Source organism: Urocitellus parryii, chromosome 7, assembly GCF_045843805.1.
Source record: "Urocitellus parryii isolate mUroPar1 chromosome 7, mUroPar1.hap1, whole genome shotgun sequence".
In the NCBI taxonomy this organism is placed as follows: Eukaryota; Metazoa; Chordata; class Mammalia; order Rodentia; family Sciuridae; genus Urocitellus; species Urocitellus parryii.
The window spans coordinates 149,201,760-149,222,341 of record NC_135537.1 but is presented as its reverse complement, the minus strand read 5'-3'; the positions used below and the strand labels follow the sequence as shown (position 1 = coordinate 149,222,341).

Here is a 20,582-nt window from a genome sequence, read left to right as displayed (position 1 = left end):
AAATTTAATTACTAAACTCAACAAAATATTTTATCTCTCACATCTATTTTTAATTATTTAGAACTCTATGGTTTTTTTCTTTTACATTCATATATTTTATTAGAATCATACCCATTTCTTAACCTGGACAAAGTTTTCAAAAAAGGTTGGCTTTTCTTTTTTCTTGAAATACCATGAACATCACTTTAAAGTAATGTAAAATATGGCTTTTAAGATTTCAAAATTCTAAACATTAATACCATTTTCCTTTGCAAAGACTTTTATTATTTTCATTCATGATATTTAACAGATTGAAACAAAATTAGGAAAAGCGGAACAAAGTACTCGAGAAAGTGACATTTTCCAAGAATGTGCATGTATAAGTGAAACACAAAATAGCAAAGACATTTAAAATCTACCACAAATTATAAGAAGCATGGAAACACTTATTTTTAAATGGGAAAAAGCTGCACAACCTTCAACATGTGTTACTAAATCTAATCCTTTAAATATAAGAGGAAAATTTTTGATAATATTACATTATTTGTATTCTTATTCAGCTCCTAAAGAACAAAAGCCAGTTGGTCTCATTTTTTATTAAGTAGTAAAAAGAAAAAGCAAGGAAAATGGAAACTTGACCATATTAAAGGCTAAATTTGCAATCAGACTACTTAATAACTTTTTATTCAGCATTTTTTCTGCTGCAGAGTTTTGAATAAACACTGGGTAACTAAACCTTCCAACACCCATCACTTGAAAATGTGGTATGAACAATGTTTTCACATGAAGAAGAACCAGGCAGGAAGGAGTAAACAATATCTCCACATAAAAATAGGAGGTAATGTTAGGACTGAGGTTGGAATCAGATGTTTTTAAACAGGAATATCACATACTACATAAGAGAAGACTGCTAGAACTAATAGATAAACTCAGCAAAGTATCAGGTTACAAAATCAACATATAAAAATCAATAGTTTTCCTATATACCAATAATGAATCTGCTGAGAAAGAAAAAAAACTAGGAATAAACCTAGGAGGGGGCTGGGGTTGTGGCTCAGTAGTAGAGTGCTTGCCAGGCATGTACGGGGCCCTGGGTTCAATCCTCAGCACCACATAAAAATAAATAAGTAAAATAAAGGTATTGTGTTCAACTACAACAAAAAAATAAATAAATATTTAAAGGAAAAAAAAAAACCTAGGAGGTAAAAGACCTCTACAATAAAAACTACAGAACACTGAAGAAAGAAAATGAAGAAGACACAAGAAAATGGAAAGACCTCCCAGGCTCATGGATAAGCAGAATTAATAATGTTAAAATGACCACACTACCAAAAGCAATGTACAGATCGATGCCATCCCCCCATTAAAATACCAAAGACATTCTTCCGAGAACTAGAAAAAACAGTCCTAAAATTCATTTTGAAGAATAAAAGACTGAGAATAGCCAAAGCAATTCTAAGCCAAAAAAACTGCTGGAGGTTTTAAATACCTGATTTCAAATGACTCTAGGAGTTACAGTAACAAAAACAGCATGGTACTGGCATAAAAACAGACACATAGACCAATGGTACAGCCTAGAAGACACAGAAACAAACCCATACAGATAAAGTCATATGATCTTTTGAAAAAGATGCCAAAGGACCAAGAATATAGCTCAGTGGTACAGAATTTCCCAGCATGCTCAAGGACCTGGGTTTAAACCTTATACCACACACACACAAAAAAAAAAAGTGCTTAAAACATGCACTGGGGAAAAAATGGTAGCCTTTTAAACAGGTGGTACTAGGAAAATGGTTATCCATATGTAGAAGAATGAGAATAAGTCTGTCTCTCACCTTGTACAAAAGCCAAAATGATCAAAGACCTATAAATTAGACCAGAAGCTATACAACTCTTAGAAGAAAATATAGGTCAACACTCCAGCATAAGGCACAGGCAAGGTCTTTCTCAACAGGACCCCTCAAGATCAGGAAGCAACACCAAGAATTAATACATGGATGACATCAAATAAAAAGCTTCTGCATAGCTAAGCAATAAAGAATGTGAAGAGAGAACCTACAGAATGAGAGAAAATCTTTGCTAGCTACTCTTCTGACAGATAATTAATATTTAGACTACATTAAAAATTCAAAAACTTGACACCAAAATAACCCAATTAATAAATGGGCAAATGAACCTGACAGACACTTCTCAAATGAAGAGAAATGGCCAACAAATATATGAAAAAATGTCCAACATCTTTGGCAACTAGGGAAATGCAAACCAAACCTAAAATGAGTTTTCATCTTACACCACTTAGAATGGCAGATCAAGAATGCAAACAATAATAAATGCTGGAAAGGATGTGGGGGAAAAAGGAACACTTTTACACTGTTGATAGGAGATTGTGAATTAGTACAACCATTATGGAAATCAATATGGAAGTTCCTCAAAAGACTAGGAACAGAACCACCATATGACCAAGCTATACCACTTCTCAGTACTTATCCTAAAGAATAAAAGTATAGTAATACTTGAGAAAGTGACATCAACAGATACGTATAACCACTGGTACCCAAAAACATGGGATAATTGAAATGCAAATACTTAAGTGTGGATCAGCTTACAAAAGATATTAATTATAGGAACCTCAGCCAAGCAAGCACAGAGAGGCCAAATATTCCACTGTGCAACAGCATGTCTGTTTTTATTATTCTACTATCACCTTAAAATTTACAATCTATTGATGTGCATGAAGTTTGAGCACAAAAATGAAATCAACAGAAACTACTTTATTAAATGTGTCAAAGAAACAAACACTTGAGACACTAAGAAATTAAATAATGCTAAAACTAAAATAAAGTGCACTTCTCGAAAAAATAAGGAATAACTAATTATAACAGAAAAAGAAACATTTTAGAAAAGGATATGTGTAAAAGTCAATTACTGGTCAATTATTTCCTCTTTCAATACTTAAAATGCTAATTCTGTGATCTACTGTACAGTATAGTGACTACAATTAATAAAATCTATTTTATATTTCAAAACAGCTGAGAGTGGATCTTTAAAAGTTCTCACCACAAAGAAATGATAAATATTTGAGATAATACACGTTAATTAGCCTGACTGGATCATTCCACAATGTACACATGTAATTGAATCATCACATTTTACCTAAGAAATATACACAATTACTTTTCCATTACAAAAAAAAAAAAAAACCTAGACATGGTGGTGTACGTGGTAATCCCAGCTACGTGGGATGATAAGACAGAATCACAAAGTCAAGGCCACTCTGGGAAATTTAGCAAAATTCTTTCTCAAAATAAAATCTAAAAAGGGCTGCAGATGTAGCTCAGTGATAGAGCACCTGCCTCGCATGCAAGTTCAAATCCCAGTACTGAAAGATGATATAAAACTAAATAAAATACTTAAAACTATAACAGAAAATCTAAGCATTTCCTCATTTTTTTAGTAGACAACAAAATATCCCATTATAAATCAGTACTTTTGACTCATAATGAAAGTAAAAAAGTTGAGAATATTTATTTTAGTTTATAGAAGTTTTTTAATATTATATAATTTATGATAAAGCCACATAAGCACATTTCTCTCTCCTGTGAGATCAGAAATGGGGGTGGAGAAGTGAAAGAGACTTTAAATACTTCTTATGACAATATGTAGTTATTTCATAGTGAAGTATAAATTAAACTGCACTGAAATACCTAAAATTTACAAATGTGGGCAAAGAAATAGTAGTTTTCAATTTTTAACAATATTATTACCATAAAAGATTACTTTTCATAGTGGACAAAATAGTAAAATATTTTCTGTCTTATATTGAGAAGGTTGATAGAATTGAGAAAATCAAGGACAGGTAAATAAATGACAAAGCAAAGTGCTGTAAAAATACAAATATTTCATCAAAAGTGGACAAATACAATTTTGAAATAATACATTAGAAGTGAAAATCTATCACTGTCTCTTCACTGATTAAACTTTTTATAGGGGTTGGGATTGTGGCTCAGTGGTAAAGCATTTGCCTCACATGTATGAGGCATTGGGTTCAATCCTCAGCACCACATAAAAATCAAATAAACAAAATAAAGGTATTGTATCCATCTACAACTAAAAAATTGTTTTTAAATTTTTTTATAAACATGTAGTGGCCAAAATAAATATTAATTATTTATAACATAATTTTGAAACTTGGAAATTCAAAGAAATAGCCATCACGCACAAATAAAACTACTATATAGAGGCATGGTCAGAATTGCAATGCAAAGATATGTGCACACAAAATACAAAATATTAAGGCTATAATGTAGCAATTTTTGACTATAACTTAAATCACAGCAAACAGAGCTGGGTGGTGGCTCAGTGGTAGAGTGCTTGCCTGGCATGTGTGAGGCACTGGATTCAATCCTCATAAATAAAATAAAGGTCCATCAACAACTAAAAAAAAAGATAAAAAATAAAAAAATCACAGCAAACCATGGATTTTTGAAACAATGTTGGAAAAAATTCAGTATTTTACTATGAGAAATTAAAATTCTCTTTATTATCACAATCAAACAACAAAAACCATAGCATTCTACCTTTAAAAATTAAAGCATTAGGGGCTGGGGATGTGGCTCAAGCGCTAGCGCACTCGCCTGGCATGCGCAGGGCACTGGGTTTAATCCTCAGCACCACATAAAAAAATTATAAAGATGTTGTGTCCACAGAAAACTAAAAAATAAATATTAAAAAATTCTCTCTCTCTCTCTCTCTCTCTCTCTCTCTCTCTCTCAAAATAAAATAAAATAAAATAAAAAATGAATTAAAGCATTCCTGGGCTGGGGTTGTGGCTCAGAGGTAGAGCACTCACCTAGCATGTGTGAGCCAGTGAGTTCAATCCTCAGTACAACATAAAAATAAAATAAAGGTATTGTGTCCACCTACAACTAAAACACATAAATATTTTTTAAAAATATTAAAGCACCCCTTATAGAGCACCAAAAAAGATCCTAAATCAGTTTCAACCCATGAGAAGACATGAATTTATTTGCATTGCAAAACAACAATAATATTAGAGTTTTTCAAGAGTTACCTAAAAAGTACTTTAAGACTGGGCTCAACTGGGCTGGGGATGTGGCTCAAGCAGTAGCGCGCTCGCCTGGCATGCGTGCGGCCCGGGTTCGATCCTCAGCACCACATACCAACAAAGATGTTGTGTCCGCCAAGAAATAAATATTAAAAAATTCTCTCTCTCTCTCTCTCTCTCTCTCTCTCTCTCTCTCTCCTCTCTCACTCTCTCTTTAAAAAAAAAAAAAAAAAAAAAAGACTGGGCTCAGGCCAGTGTTGTAGCTCAGCGGTAGAGGACTTCCCTAGTATGCATGCATGAGCCACTGGGTACAATCCTCAGCACCACATAAAATATAAATAAGTAAAAATAAAGGTATTTTATCCATCTACAACTAAAAAAATTTTTTAAATAAAAAATGAAAAAAAAGAAAGCTGGGCTCAGCAGTGTACACGTGTAATCTCAAGTGACTCAGGAGGCTGAGGCAGGAAGATCTCAAATTCAATGCCATCCTCAGCGACTTTGGGAGATCCTGTCTCAAAGTTAAAAATTATTAAAAAGGTTTGGGGATAATAGCTTAGTGGTAGAGCACCTTTGATTTCAATCTCCAGTATAAAAAAACTAAAAAACAAATAAACAAATAAAAAGTATTTTAATAAGATTAGCAAATGGCTAGAATTGTAGATGCAACTTCGCTCAGGCACATATGACACAAGGGCAAACTATATGAAATTCAGATTGTCTAAGAATATATAAAATGAATGGCTGTGCGCACAGTGGCACCCACCTGTCATCCCAGTGGCTCGGAAGGCTGAGGCAGGATGATCATGAGTTCAAAGCCAGCCTCAGCAACTTAGCAAGGCCCTAAGCAATTCATTGAGACCCTAACCCTAAACAAAATATAAAAAGGGCTGGGGATGTGGTTCAGTGGTTAAGCACCCCTGGGTTTAATCCCAGTACAAAAAGAAAAAATGAACAGTCAATATACTTATCCAAATACAGTATATAAACACTGCTTTTAAAAAATAAGAGTAAGAGAAGCAGGTGAATTATAGAGAACCTCTTTATATTCCAAAAAATGTTTACAAGAGGCCAGAACTTACATGACAGATAAAGATGTAAAGTTTCAAAAAGATTAAAAGGAGCATGTCTCTTACATGGCAGTCCCAGTCAGTTAGAGAGGAAAAAATAGCAACTGGAAATTCCCATTTTTACTTTCAGAATTAAGCATTTTAATAGTTATCAGCTACAAAGATTAGAATTCCTTTTGAAAAGCACACTTTAAGTCCAAATTTTCTTTGAAAATGGGTAAAACACTTCTTCTTAATTTTCAAAAATAATTTAAATTTTGAGCCTCAATTTTGAATTAGAGGAAAAGTTTGAGAGGGAAAAAAAAAACCTACTTCGAGCAAGCCTCAGTTCACTGGATCTATGTCACATTGATTTATAACAGTTATTTCTTAGGGGGGAAAAAAAGAACACACAGATGCAAACAATTACTCTATTTTTGTAGGCAACAAGTGAGGTGGGTGGTAACTGAGAAATTTTTTTTAAATCCTGTCACAATATTCTGCTTTTTCTTAAGAAACCCTCCTCACACAACAAACGTTTGCCACATCAGAGAATTTCCAGGGCCTGAAGCACCACTTTGATTCCAGACCGCTGCAGGCATTAGCAGGAGGTAATTAGGGTAAAAAGTTCAGCCACAGTTCCATGTCTAGAGTCCTGCCAGAAATAAATTTCCTCTCTATTCACTGGTTTCTACTGTACCCTCCCTAAGAATCATATTGAAAACACATTTATCTTTGTAGAGTTTGTTCCTCTTCTAATTAACTTTATGGCGTTTACAGCGTTTGATAATTTAAAATGGCCCCAATCGTAGCAGTCCTATCTTTATTAGTGGAGAGGTGTGTTGTAATTCCTATGCTGCTGCTGCTTCGTGGGACAAGCGGCTCAAGAAGGGCTAGCTGCAGCTGCTCTCCTCATGCTCTCTGGTCATCAGACACATACATATAATTTCCTTGTTTGAAAAAGGAAACAAAACTGACAAACAAATGTATTCAGAATGTGTTCTTTCAAGTTTTGCATGAAATTCACTAAGCAGAAAATGAAGTTTGAAAATAATAGAAGAAAAATATAATAGGAAATATTACTTTACAACGTGGAAATTTATTGTCTTCCATTTTTTCCACAGAGAAAAATATGAACTGCTACATTTAAAGAAGTGACAGAAATCTACATAAGCCACACATTTGAGTGTAAGTTAAAAAAAAAAAAAAACTACAAAGGGGCACCCTTGTTCTGCATCCCTGTCTGCACAAGTGCCCACAAACTAATATGCCAATTACTCACTGTTCTAACCTTCTTAGTGTATGATATTTGAAAAAAAAATATGTTAATAAGATTATGTTAATGAAAAATTTTAAAATAATTGTTTTTGAACAAAGAATAAAATCAGTTACAATAAAACAAAGACAACATAACTCAATCAAATAACTTGTTTGGGGCTGGGGCTCAGTGGCAGAGCACTTGCCTCGAACATGTGAGGCACTCACCAGGTTCAATCCTCAGCAGAACATAAAAATAAAGAAATAAATATACTGTGTCCACCTACAACTAAAAAAATTTTTTTTTAAATAACTTGGTTTTCAAGAAAAGAATTTTCAACAAAAACTGAATCACGGCTCTAGGATATTGGAGTAGTTTTGATAACTAAGCTGTTGAATACAGAAAGTTTATTTTTTAAATAATAGTAATCTGTCTGTAAACATAAAATAATTCTTCAAATGGTTCATAATGTTTTCAAGTTTTCCACCAAAGTACAACTACAAAAGAGGTTTTTGCATTTTTTCAAATATCCCTTCAACAATTTGGCACTCAGTATCCTCAGGTATAACTAACAGCACTGCACAGAGAAATGAAAAATTGTCCCCCTGCACCATTTTGCACAGAATACAAAACGCAGGAACTCAGAGCATCACAACAAATTTCTTCTACCATATCACTTGACTAATCTTTCATACAAAGTAACTACCGAGGACTTCCTATTTGACCTTTTCTCCCTCATGGTCTGAATGACAACAAGGATTTTTGTAGCTTCCAGGGAGTTTTCCAACTAAATTTGTACCACAGAATTATATTTTGTACTCTTACAGTTGGATTTATACTTCTCAAACAGAAATACTATTTTATTGTGTTCAATAACTAGAATACTAGAAAATTAAGAAACAAGGGCATATATATATTATACATAACTAAAAAATGACAAAATATACACACAGGATTTCAAATCCCATTTTTTTAGGCAATCTCATAGGATTCATGATATTGTCAACATAAGAAATTACACACATTTACTACATTGTTTTAATTATATTATAATTCCATGTGCTGGCAATAAACAAAGGTTCATGGAAATTACTTAACAAAAGATAACTATAACTCAGCAAATTCACTCCTACTTATATATACAAAACAGAAATGAACACAAAAAAAGTATGGAAATGTTTACATCAGCACTACTCATGTCAACCCCAAAACAGCAACTATGCAATTGTGCGTTGATGACAAATATCACTGCTCTCTCCAGCACTATCTAATCATCTACCACTTTTTACATAAAATTTACCACCATACTATACGTTATACTTGTATATTTATTGTTATACTCTCTAAATTAGACTGTCAGCTCTACTAACACATTGATTGTCTTTATCATAGACAAGGGTTTCTTAACCTTGACCCTGTTGACATGATGGGCTGAATAACTCCTTTCTGTCAAGAGTTAAGCTGTTCATTATAGGATGTTTAGTGGGGTAATCATTAGATATGGTAGTACCTCTGTGTCCCACACTATAACAACCAAAAAAGCCCCCAAGGACTACCATTTGTCCCTTAGTGACATTTCTCTCTTCTCTTCTTCCCCTCAAGTAAGAAATGATGACTTTGATTACTACTATTAAAGAGTAGCAGGGCTGGGTTGTGGCCCAGTGGTACAGCGCTTGTCTAGCATGTGTGAGGCACTGGTTCGATCCCTGGCACCACATAAAAATAAAAACAAATAAAATAAAGGTATTGTGTCCATCTACAACTAAAAAAAATATGTTTAAAAAAAGAGTAGCTGACACCAACCAAGTACTTATAAGTATATCATGAAATAATATCAAGTCCTTTCATAGAAAAAAGGGGGGGGAAGCATTCATATCAAGCAATTCCTTGAGATTCCTTTGTAAATGGCAGCCTATAAGATCTAGAGCAAACATTCACACAACGTATGATCATCCCTTACATTTTTTTAGATTCTCAAAAATGTGTCTGAAGCAGCATTAGAATCTACTGAGTAAACTGTATCCATATAGTTCTTGATTATAAGATTTAATCCCTAGCTAAAGCAAATTACCTTTCTCAAATCCCAGTATTTTGATACAAGAAAATCTTCAAGTAACATGATTGAGAATTCATAATTTTATTCTAGCTGAACAATACAAAGCTGTATTTTAAAAATCTCCCCTGGAATAGTGGCATATTCCTATAGTTCCAGCTACTTAGGAAATGGAGGTAGGAAGACCACTTGAGCCCACAACTTCAAGACCAGCCTAGTCAACAATGCCAGACACTGACCCAACAACAACAACAACAACAACAACAACAAATAACTTATTTTTTTTTATTTCCAAAAAAAATAAGTTATTTGGAAATTGTCATGATTCTCCGTAATGAACTGCTTAATTGTCTACTTCAATTCTGCCTTTAAGATAATCATAACACAGCAGTGATCTCTCTGCAGGCTGATTCACTTGCACATGCCCCGTTCCACCAGAAGTAGGATAAGCGTGCCTGTCTGGAATTCCACAAAGTCAGAGTCTATGCAGATGTTCTTTCCCTTTTGGTTTTCCTTTAATTTGCAAATCTTGTAATCTAAGCCTGAAGTTGACTGAACCAATATTTAAACCAGTATAGCAATATCAGCCAAAAACTCAATCTGTTTTCTATTTATATGTCAAGACTACATCCTCTTTGGTGGCTGAAAAAACTGTTGTTTTGAAATGATTACACAGTGAAACTGCAAGCCCTTTAGTAGTTTTATGAACTGGTTCTAGAAGGAAAGCTTTGCTTTTAGAGGGTCTTTAAGTTTTAGAGTGAAAAAAAAACAACAACTTTGAACTCATGACTTTGCTTTCATATTTTTAACTATTACCTTAAACTATATTATAGCCAAGTATCTCCAAAGAAAGTTTATTACAAACTGAAGAGTTCACTGCTATTCAAAGATACTTATTATTACACAGAAACATGCTTCTTCTACTGAGGGAGGGGCACGAAGGATATATTACAATGGGGCATGAGAAAACTATTGTGGATGATGGATATACTCTCATTATCTTGATTGGAGTGATGGTTTCATGGGTATAAACAGATGTCAAAATTTATCAAACCATAGACTTTAAATACGTGTGGTTGATCATGTTTCAATTATACCTCAATAAAGATGTGTGTGTGTCTGTGTAGCTTTATAAATATATGAGTTTCTTCAGGGAATATAAACAAAATACAACTTTCCAATGAAAGTAAAGACTCTTAGATACAGCACTGGGTTAGGCCATGAAGACTAACAAATCTGTAGAACAGGCACCAGAAAAGGGGGGGCAAAGCCACGTTTTTCCAACATTCATGGAGGCAAAGTTTTCACCTCTACCTGCAGAAACAGATATTTATATATACACAAAAACAATTCCTGACAAAAAGTATTCCCTGGCTTCCCTTCATATCTTTCTGACTCAAATGAAATAATACGAGGTGTACCAAATACATAAGACTATAGTAAAAACTTAAAAACTGCCTCATTAAATCTTCACAAGAAGCACTGCAGTGATATATTAGGATTACTTTTCAAAAAGGAAACTGAGCCTCAGACTGTCTAATTATTTGTTTATATAGCTCATAACTCATATTGAGCCCTGTACAACTCTAAAACCAATATTCTTTCCATTATTCTATATTTCCATCCACAGATTCAAGACTATCAATGAATATTATGGAGTACTAATCTGAACGTAAACCTACATGTAAAGAAAACAACAGAATACAAAATCAAAACCTGACTCCTTAAACATAAATATCACTGTAGGCAGTTCCTGTGAAATTAACAATACAAAAGCTGCTACTGAGGTCCCAATATCATCCATAATATCACTACTACCACAATTTGCTTTGTAGACTTCTTTCTTCAAACGTACAATACAGACTACTCTCCTCTGATGATCTTTCTTTATGTTGGGTCTCTAGGAAATCCTAGAGATAAACTAAAGTTGCTATACTCATAGCTCAGAAGAAATGAAAAACAAGGATTAGATGTAGTTCATGGGAAATATACCTTTGCAACATTGCTACATGAAACATACCCTAGAGTAAAATGGTTAGAAACATCCCATTTTAATAAATTTTCAGATAATTTATTAACACATTCAGAATTAGATGATATGGAAGCAAACCTACCACAAATACTCTCTTCTTTTTGACCTTACCAGTTGCAATAGTATGAATGTGCGTGATAATATAAAAATGAGTGGGTTTTAGGAGATGATTAAGCCCTAGTGAATGGGATTAACTGTGGGGAGCCACTCTGAATGACTCACGTCTTCCATTCTGAAGTGAAAGGCTTTGACCATCACTACATTCACTACATTCGTAGTGATCTGGGCATCGTCCAGGTACAGGAAGTTGAGGGCATGTCTTCAGATGTAGGTGATGTCCCTTGGGTTGAATTACACTCACTTATCCCTTGTAATCCTGCCCCTTCTGGCCTTTTTAGATGGAACTTTCTAAAAATAAGGGACCCCCAATAAAGCCCACTTCCGAACATGCTCACTCTCTCACCAGCGTCTCAGTGACTTTCTCTTGCTCTCCTATTTGGGGAGCCTAAGGCCAAGAGCGGAGAAGCCATCTGAAGCTTGTTTAAAGGTAAAGTGTGTGTCTGTGTTTTATTTGGTGTCCCTGGAAATACACACAAGCGACCTTAAGTTCAGCTGCCTGCCCAGGTTGGGGGCAGCAATTAACAACCTTATAAGTAAGGTGGAAGGGAACATTCTAGACCTTTCTTGACTTTTTGCTGTTTGACAACATGGGGTTCAAAATGCTATATGGGAAACAAAGACTGAGAACAGACACTCACCAGACATCACCTTGACTTTAGAATTCCCAGACTGATGGTGGGCAATGGTGGCACACACCTATAATCCTAGCAGCTCAGGAGGCTGAGGCAGGAGGACTGCAAGTTCAAAGCCAGCAAGGTGCTAAGCAACTTAGTCAGACCCTGTCTATAAATAAAATACAAAATAGAGCTGGGGATGTGGCTCAGTGGTTGACTGCCCCCGAGTTCAATCCCTGGTACTAAAAAAAAAAAAAAAAAAAAAAAAGCTATAGAATTCCCAAAATGAAGAACCGTTAAGAAATGAATGATTCCTTTGTGGTATTTTGTTATTGTAGCAGAAACAAACTAAGACACCAAACATTCTTTGACACAAAATCTTACAGAGCAGAACAAAAGTTTCTGAGATCTGATGACAGCACATGATAGTCTATATTAAGCTTTAGGCTCTTTTCATTTGTGATCCATATAAACAGCATGAGCTGAGCATGGTGGTGTACACTTGTAGCCCCAGTTACTTGGTGGGAGGCAGGAAGCAGGGTTTGAGATGGAAGGATCACTTGATCCCAGAAATTCAAAGCCAGACTGGGCAACATAGCAAGACCCTTTCAGTTCTACCATTTTTGCTTCACACACTTGGAGATATGTATACAATATAATAATATGCATGAGGTAGCATCAATATCTACGGTTAAATAATTACTATAACACATTAATAAAAGAGAAAAGTAATTAAGGTCCAAGTAAGTACAACAAACCCACATATTTTTACAATGTTTTTAAGAATGTGAATATGGCAACCCAACTTCAAACATCTTCCAAAAAAACAAAACACATCAACAAGCAAAGTAAATGAAGTCACACCTAAATTGTGTCACAGCTTAATTAGGAGAGAGAAAAATCACCAACTTTAAACAACACGTACATGTGTATGGAGCAGGGATTATAAATACTCAATATTCACCAAGCCTGCTCCTGAGCTGGCACCAGAGTCAAGCAGGGATTGCTTGGAAAACAGAGCATAATAGTCAAGTGGCAGAGCACAGAATAAATCACCTAGAATTTACTCACAAAAGAAAGGGATCTCCCTGTGAATAAGATGGCTGGCCTTTGTGGTCTTTCACCTTCACATGATATTGATGATGGTTTAACAGAGCAAGACCCAACAGGAGAACATTTACCAAGGTCCCACTTCTGCTATATTTACAAATATATTATTGGTAAGAAGTCCCACAAATAAGCTCATTTTCAACTGAGAAAGGACTGTATAAGAATATTAATAGATGTCATCTACAAGTGAGATTCTTGGAAAGTGTTACTATAATAATTGAAAACAGTGTATATTTAAAGTTATAAGATATGAAATTCTATAACTAGAAATTACTGCTTTGAACAAATTGGCAATAATCTTCTCTTGAAATCTTACCTAGAATACTGTTTTAATTTATATTTGTTTAGTGTGAAAACCATTATGCAAAACAAAATGTACGGCAGTATAGTTTTTCAAGAGCTTTTATGTAAGGCAAGGTAACTAAAATAAGCAACTTTTAGACATGAAACAATATTATGAATCAGAATTGGAAGATAGTAAGAATTTAACTAATTAAGGATTAAGAATGAAGAAAATGGTGAAAAAATGAAAGATAAAACTATAATAAGCCTGGAGCAGCAACACACGCCTGTAACTCAGTAACTTGAGAGGCTGAGGCAGGATGATCTCAAGTTCAAGGGCAGAGAACAATTTAGTGAGACCTGGTCACAAAATAAAAAATAAAACTGGCTGAGGATGAAGCTCAGAGGTAAAGCACCCCTGGGTTCAATCCCTAGTAGCAGAAAAAAAATTGATTCACATTTTCAAGAATACTTATAATTACAAAGACTGAGAATGTCAAGCACTTCTGAGAAAACAGAGGAACTGGAAATTTGTCAGAAATGTACAAAATCTACAGTAACAAAATAAGTCAGTGGTGATCATGGGAAAAGGAGTTTGGAAGAGCCAAAGGGGAAAAAATATAGAGAAATATGGTGAAACTTTTGAGAGTATTAGATATTGTGGCAATGGTTTCATAGGTGTACACATGTGAAAGATATTAATTGTGCAATGAAAATATGTATAGCTCATTGCATGTCAACTACCTCTCAAAAATATTTCAAAGTATATATACTTCCTCCTGCAATATGATTCTGAATTGGAAATGATTTCATTACTTGAAGAAAGTTGCATTAATAAATAAAATTCACAGAATTTTAGTTTTTTATGCTTCAATTTCACGGCAACTAAGTATCAAGCATATTAGTTCCACTGAGTGCCAAAAAAAAAAAAAAAAAAACCAGAAGAAACAATATTCTTTGTGGCTCAGAATGACCATGTGATCAGACTTAAAAATGTATCTCCTGGTCTTTGTCCATTTTGTTCTTTCCTCCAAACTTAACAGTCCCAATTGTTCCTTTCATCTCCATTCCATAAAAGTACTTTACTGGGTACTTACTTACTGTGTTTTTATGGGGGGTTTTTGTACTTTTATTAACACTTCTCTTTAATGTCCTAATTTTATATTGGAATACTGTCCTGAGTATACCAGGTTGTATAAACTTCATCATATGGATTGCATCATTGGTCTCTGCATCTTCAGAGTCCAGCCCTCTGGCTTCTAGCTGTGTTTACTTTGTAGAAGACATGTGGAGAAATGAGAATATGTTTGGAACAACCCTGGCTGCCCTGCTGTCAGGTTACTGCAGGTTAGCTGAACCCTTCAACCACAGGCCACAGTTCCTGCCAATAATACCCTTCAGATGGTTCTCACTGATGTTCTGCTAACAACTCTCCTCTTACTTAGAAATGATATAGAATTTCATCTCCCATTTATTTCTTTTCATTTAAATTCTCAAAATACACAATTTGAGGACATTATCTAAATTCTGCACATATTTTCAGGAATTCATATATCATATGCAAGTAAGACAATTGTTTAAAAAATAAAGTCCTTTGTTTGGTCACCAGTATATAATCATTTCAGTAGACTGAGTACACTACTTGGGTGTGTCTAGTTCCAAAGCTATATTTTTAAATAAATAAATACATAAACAACTTTCCCATAGTTATAATCTTACATAATATTTATCAATTTATACAAATAGACCACTCTTACCTCTACTTAGATTTGTCCACTGTATATTTAAAAACTGTATTAAGTATAAATTAAGTGAGTAATGCTCTGGCTCCCCGCATTACCCCCATATAAAAACTAAAAATTTGCCATAAGTATTAAAAGTGAACAAGGGTCAAAATAAATGCTGCATTCATACATTTATGCTAGTAACTCTGATTTATAAAAGAGAATACTAACATTTCCGGATAAATGAAGAATATCCCTCAGCCACATGAGAAAATGTAATTAGTAAATAATAGTATTATGAACTTATTTCCATAAGATTTCCCTACATCCATAATCAGATGAACAGGAATCATATTTATCTTGCATTGAAGCTTTGACAGGTCTAAGATTATACAGGATATGTATCTCTTCTTGTTTGGTTGGTTTTGTATCAGGGATTGAACTCTGGGGCACTTAACCACTGAGCCACATCCCCAGCCTAGTGCCTCTCTAAAATGCTGAGTCTGGCTTTAAACTCACAATCCTCTTGCTTCAGCCTCCCAAACCGCTGGGATTATAGGCATACACCATCACTACCAGCACAGGGTGAGTATCTCTTGTCCAGAATTCTTGGGACTAAAAATGCTTCAGATTCAGCATTTTTCATATTTTGGAATATTTGCATAGACTTTACCAGTTGGATACCCCTAATCCAAAAATCCAAAATCTGAAATGCTTCAAAATTTTAAAATTTCTGAGCATAAAAGTAGCACTTAAAAAGTTTCAGATTAAGAACATTTGAACACTACTAAAATCCAAAGGCCCAAGTGGGATACCAAGTGGTTATAGGATACCAAGTGGTTCAGTAATCGATTGATTGATTGCAATGCGGGAATGAACCCATGGCTGCTCTATGTTCCTAAGCCCTTAATTCTTGAGACAATGTCTGAAACTCACAGTCCTCCTGCCTCAGCCTCCCAACTAGCTGAAATTACAGGCATGCATCTTGGCATCTGGTTTACAAACGCATTCTTTGGGCAATAAAAAGAACCACAAAGCCAAGACAGAGTGATTGAAGAAAAGCCAAAGTACCTACAAAAAATTCTAAAAAAAAAAAAAAAAAACACAAGAGGGAAGGGAAATGAAAGACTTGGTGCTTGAATTTGATGCCAAGAAACCATTGGAAAAGCCCTTATCTATTAGCAGCAAAAACTGGAAGAATGATATAGGCCTTATTTTGGTGCCTGCATAAATAATATTGGTCTAAACTATGATTCCATCAGTCTTTAAAACAATAGGAAGGGCTGGGGATATAGCTCAATTGGTAGAGTGCTTGCTTTGCAAGCACAAGGCCTTGGATTCAATCCCCAGCACTACCAAAACAAACAAACAAAAAAAGGTAAAAATCAGTCAAAATTGAAAATGCCAGGATTTTGTATAAGGGCTCTGAGGTATATCATGACAAAAAGAAAAGTCATATTCCAATTCTCCCAAGCAATCTCCTTCTACTTCTAATTAACATAACCATTAGTAACTTAACACAAAAGTTGGAACTTCTTAAGATTTCCCTTTCCTCCTGTGCCATCCAGGTTCAAAAACACTTCTTTTTGTGGAGCTTTCACTCTTCTGCAGGTAACAACAAATTCTGACTTCCTCATCATAGCTTCCCCATTATCTGTGGCTTCCATTCTCTCAGCTCCCTTGTAAACTTATCAGCCCCCTCATCTTTTTTGTGCTGTCTTGAACATGGTGCTGAGTTCCTTAGTTAATTTACTCTTTCACATTCCTTACTCCTTTTTGAGACGTTTTGAATTATTTATCATTATACTTTCCTTTAATTCTTTAAACATAGCTCATTTGGTTTTTACAATATATTTGTAGAAGCTGCTTTAAAATTTTTGTCTCCAATATTTAACATCAGGAGAGAGTCAGAGGACTATTTCCATTGCCTGTCTTTTTTTCCCCCATTATGCCACACTATTTGTTTCTTTTAGCATGTGTTATAATTTTATATTTAAAAGTAGGCATTTTACATGATAGGTTACACTAATCCTGTATCCTATGAAATGTCTTCCTCTACAATGCGCAGTTAATGATATCTCAGTTTTATTGATTCTTTTTATTCTTGCTTTAAGAGACAGGCTTGTGTCAGGGAATTGTCCTTCTCCCTGTGTATCTTCAGAGTCAGCCAATGATGAGTTGCCTTTGCCAAAGCATCTGCACATTCATCCATGTTCAAGTCTACCCAGATTTTTTTCCCCTGTGCCTTTTATGGCTCCTTTATACATTCATGAATCCTGAGCTAATGAATGAAACTGAAAAAGTCACTGCTCCTCAAGATAAACATGCCCTCAAGATAGTAACCTCCATCAACAATGTTGGTAGACATGGGCAATACCTGACATTTCAAGTTGAGTGAGCATCTTTCAACCACAGTAAGGCAGTACTGGGCTGTTCTGCACAACCTTCCTCACTCTGGAATAGCCTCTATATCTACCACGCCTGGAAGGGGGATAACTTAAGAATGGGATGGGAGCTGCAGGCATGAATGCCACAGATTACACTGTAATTGTGCAGAGTTCAGCAACTGCTGAAACCTAAACATTTTCAGATTCTTGTATGCCTTTGTTGAGTATCAGGGCATGGGCATATATATTTTTACCTGTGTAGATGACCTTACCTCTAATTCATAAACTCTTATCATTCTTAAGTCTATTTGCTCCATGACCATTTCTGTTCCATGATCATTTTATAACCTACTTTGGATGCCCTTCTTACTCTTCTGTATCTATTGTAATACTTCCCATTCATTAAGATCCAGCCAGTGTTACTTCTCCATTAGGCCTTCTGCCATAACTCCATACATATTTACCTCTCCCTTCTTTGAATCTCATATACATCATAATTTCATAATTATTTTTCACAATTTGTACTCTTTCTTTTCAGTCACATCCTTACATCTCTGGGGAAGGAAATTAGGTTTTCAAGCTTTGGTTTTCTCATCCCATATCTGGCAGAGTACTTTGGTACACAATAAATTTCCAAAGGCCTACTCATACCCAAAATTTGCACTGAAGAAACTTGTCTAGTAGTACATAAAGTTAAAATACATCCTTATGAAGCAATAACAAAGACTCCACGATCAAAACATGTTATATCATTAAAATATTCGTGCCTTTTCCAAAGCCCCATGATCTATATAGACTGAGTTGAAAGCATTTGTCATAGATTTCCAGTTGCCAATCTAATATCCATTTTTATCATCTTCTTACTAATAAAAATATAACGACTTTCCAACTTTTTACAGCTGAGTTCAGTTGAAGGAAATGCAGTAACTGAAAAGACAGTGGCCACTTGAGATCATTAGGAAAAGGAGTCACATTAAAAGAATGTCAAAGCTAGAAAAGAACCTAGATTGCTAATGACATCATCAAAACAGTTCACTGTATCGGAACTGCCTATCAGTAGTCTTCTTTTTTTAATATATATATTTTTAGTTGTAGATAAACACAATATTTTATTTATTTATTTATTTTTATGTGGTGTTGAGGCTCACATCCAGTGCCTCATACATGCTAGGCAAGTGCTCTGCCACTGAGCCACACCCCCTTATCAGTAGACTTTTAACTACAGAAAGTGTGTAGGTCACTGTAACTTTACTAGTGGCTAAACGTAATTTCTAACTGGAATTATATAGAAAAAAAATTAATAACAAAAGGATGGCTAATTCAATATAAATCACTGGAAAGATTATTATTCCCATTTTACATAAGGAGGAAGTAAAGAAACTGACTTCAAAATAAATAACAATTTGTCCTCTTAGTCCACAGCCCTATTACTATTACAAATGCAGCCTGCATTAAATTAAGCACATGGCTGCTTAGATTTGAATCCACAGGTTAATTGTGTGAATCCAGTGCCTTACTTATGCTGCACTATGAAAAAAGAACAGAATGGCACTTTTTCACAGTTCTGCAATAGGAATAAAGACAAATTTATGCTGTCTTTAGAGCTGACTCAGGCACATGTTACTGCACCAATAAATGTTAGTTACAGTTAATAATTTTTATTCTATCACAAAAATGACATTATTATTAGCTAATAGTAACATCAAATCTATTGTATAAAGACATTCATAACAATGACTATACAGAAACACATAAATTAAAAAATTTTTTCAATAATGGCAATCTTTTATTTAAAGACTATATTCTTATTTATGACTGATTTTCTTTTGCCTCCTGCTATCACTCTATACATGAAAAAATACAGAGCAGGGAAATAAAGAATTCAGTGGCTATATCACAAAACCCTAAATATGTCTTACTTCCTTTCTCTTTTCTCTTATGGGAGCTTAGTCTTATGATTTCAAAGATTTTAAGACATCAGAGGTTCCACTCTGGAATAAACACACAAATTTGTAGTAGCTGATTCAACTTATTTTTAAAAATTTCCTTACCCGGAAGATCCAATGCTCTTACACACACCAAGAAGGGGTCTTTTTTCTGCAAAGTTATCACATTTTTGACCACCTGTAAGGGAGTATAAAAACAAAATGTAAATTTTGAGAAGTGTTCTAGTTAATTCTCATTATTTCATGCTTTAAAACATTTACACAAGGGCCAGGGGTGTAGCTCAGAAACAAAGTATACGCCTCGCCTATGCAAGGCTCTGGTTCAATTCTTAGCATCATACACACACACAAAAAAAAAGTACTAATATAATTCATCATGTTGACATTTCAGCAAGTGAAGAAAGATTAATTAAATCCTACACCTAATCGTAAGAACAACAGAAAACCCAATTCTGATTATTCAAAAAAATCTACAGCAAGTATCATAGGTGATGGTTCAGAATATTCCATTTAAATTAGCAATGACACAAGAATATTCAGTGTTGCTGGCCCCATCCAATGCTATACAAGAATTCCTAGTCTACATAATAATAAATGAACTCAATAATATTACTGGATAAAAAACTGATATACAAGCAATAAACAGAAAAAATAAAGTCAGGAAATACAAGTGGCTTTGAACCTTATGAAAAAGATTTTCTTTTTTTTTTAATTTTTTTAATCTTTATTTGTTTATGTGGTGCTGAGGATCGAACCCAGTGCTCACACATGCCAGGCGAGCGTGCTACCACTTGAGCCACATCCCCAGCCCTGAAAAAGATTTTCAACCTCACAAGTAAGAGAAATTCCTTTAAACCATAATGATAATGGTGCTAAAAAAGTTTAGGACATGCCACACTATAATATGGTGCTTTAAAATATTGAATATTTTAAGCTAAAGGCACATGAAAAACAGAAGAAAGG

General features: G+C 34.5%; 1 protein-coding gene across 4 annotated transcripts in view; it reads right to left on the bottom strand.

Annotated features, from left to right (window-relative positions):
* Bcas3 (BCAS3 microtubule associated cell migration factor) overlaps positions 1-20,582 on the bottom strand; it is a 575,232-nt gene that overhangs the window by 474,306 nt on the left and 80,344 nt on the right. For all 4 annotated transcript variants that reach the window (XM_026398023.2, XM_026398025.2, XM_026398024.2 and 1 more), the window contains exon 7: positions 19,725-19,797. In XM_026398023.2, coding sequence (XP_026253808.1) covers positions 19,725-19,797 — 73 coding nt within the window. The remainder of the gene's footprint in view (positions 1-19,724; positions 19,798-20,582) is intronic.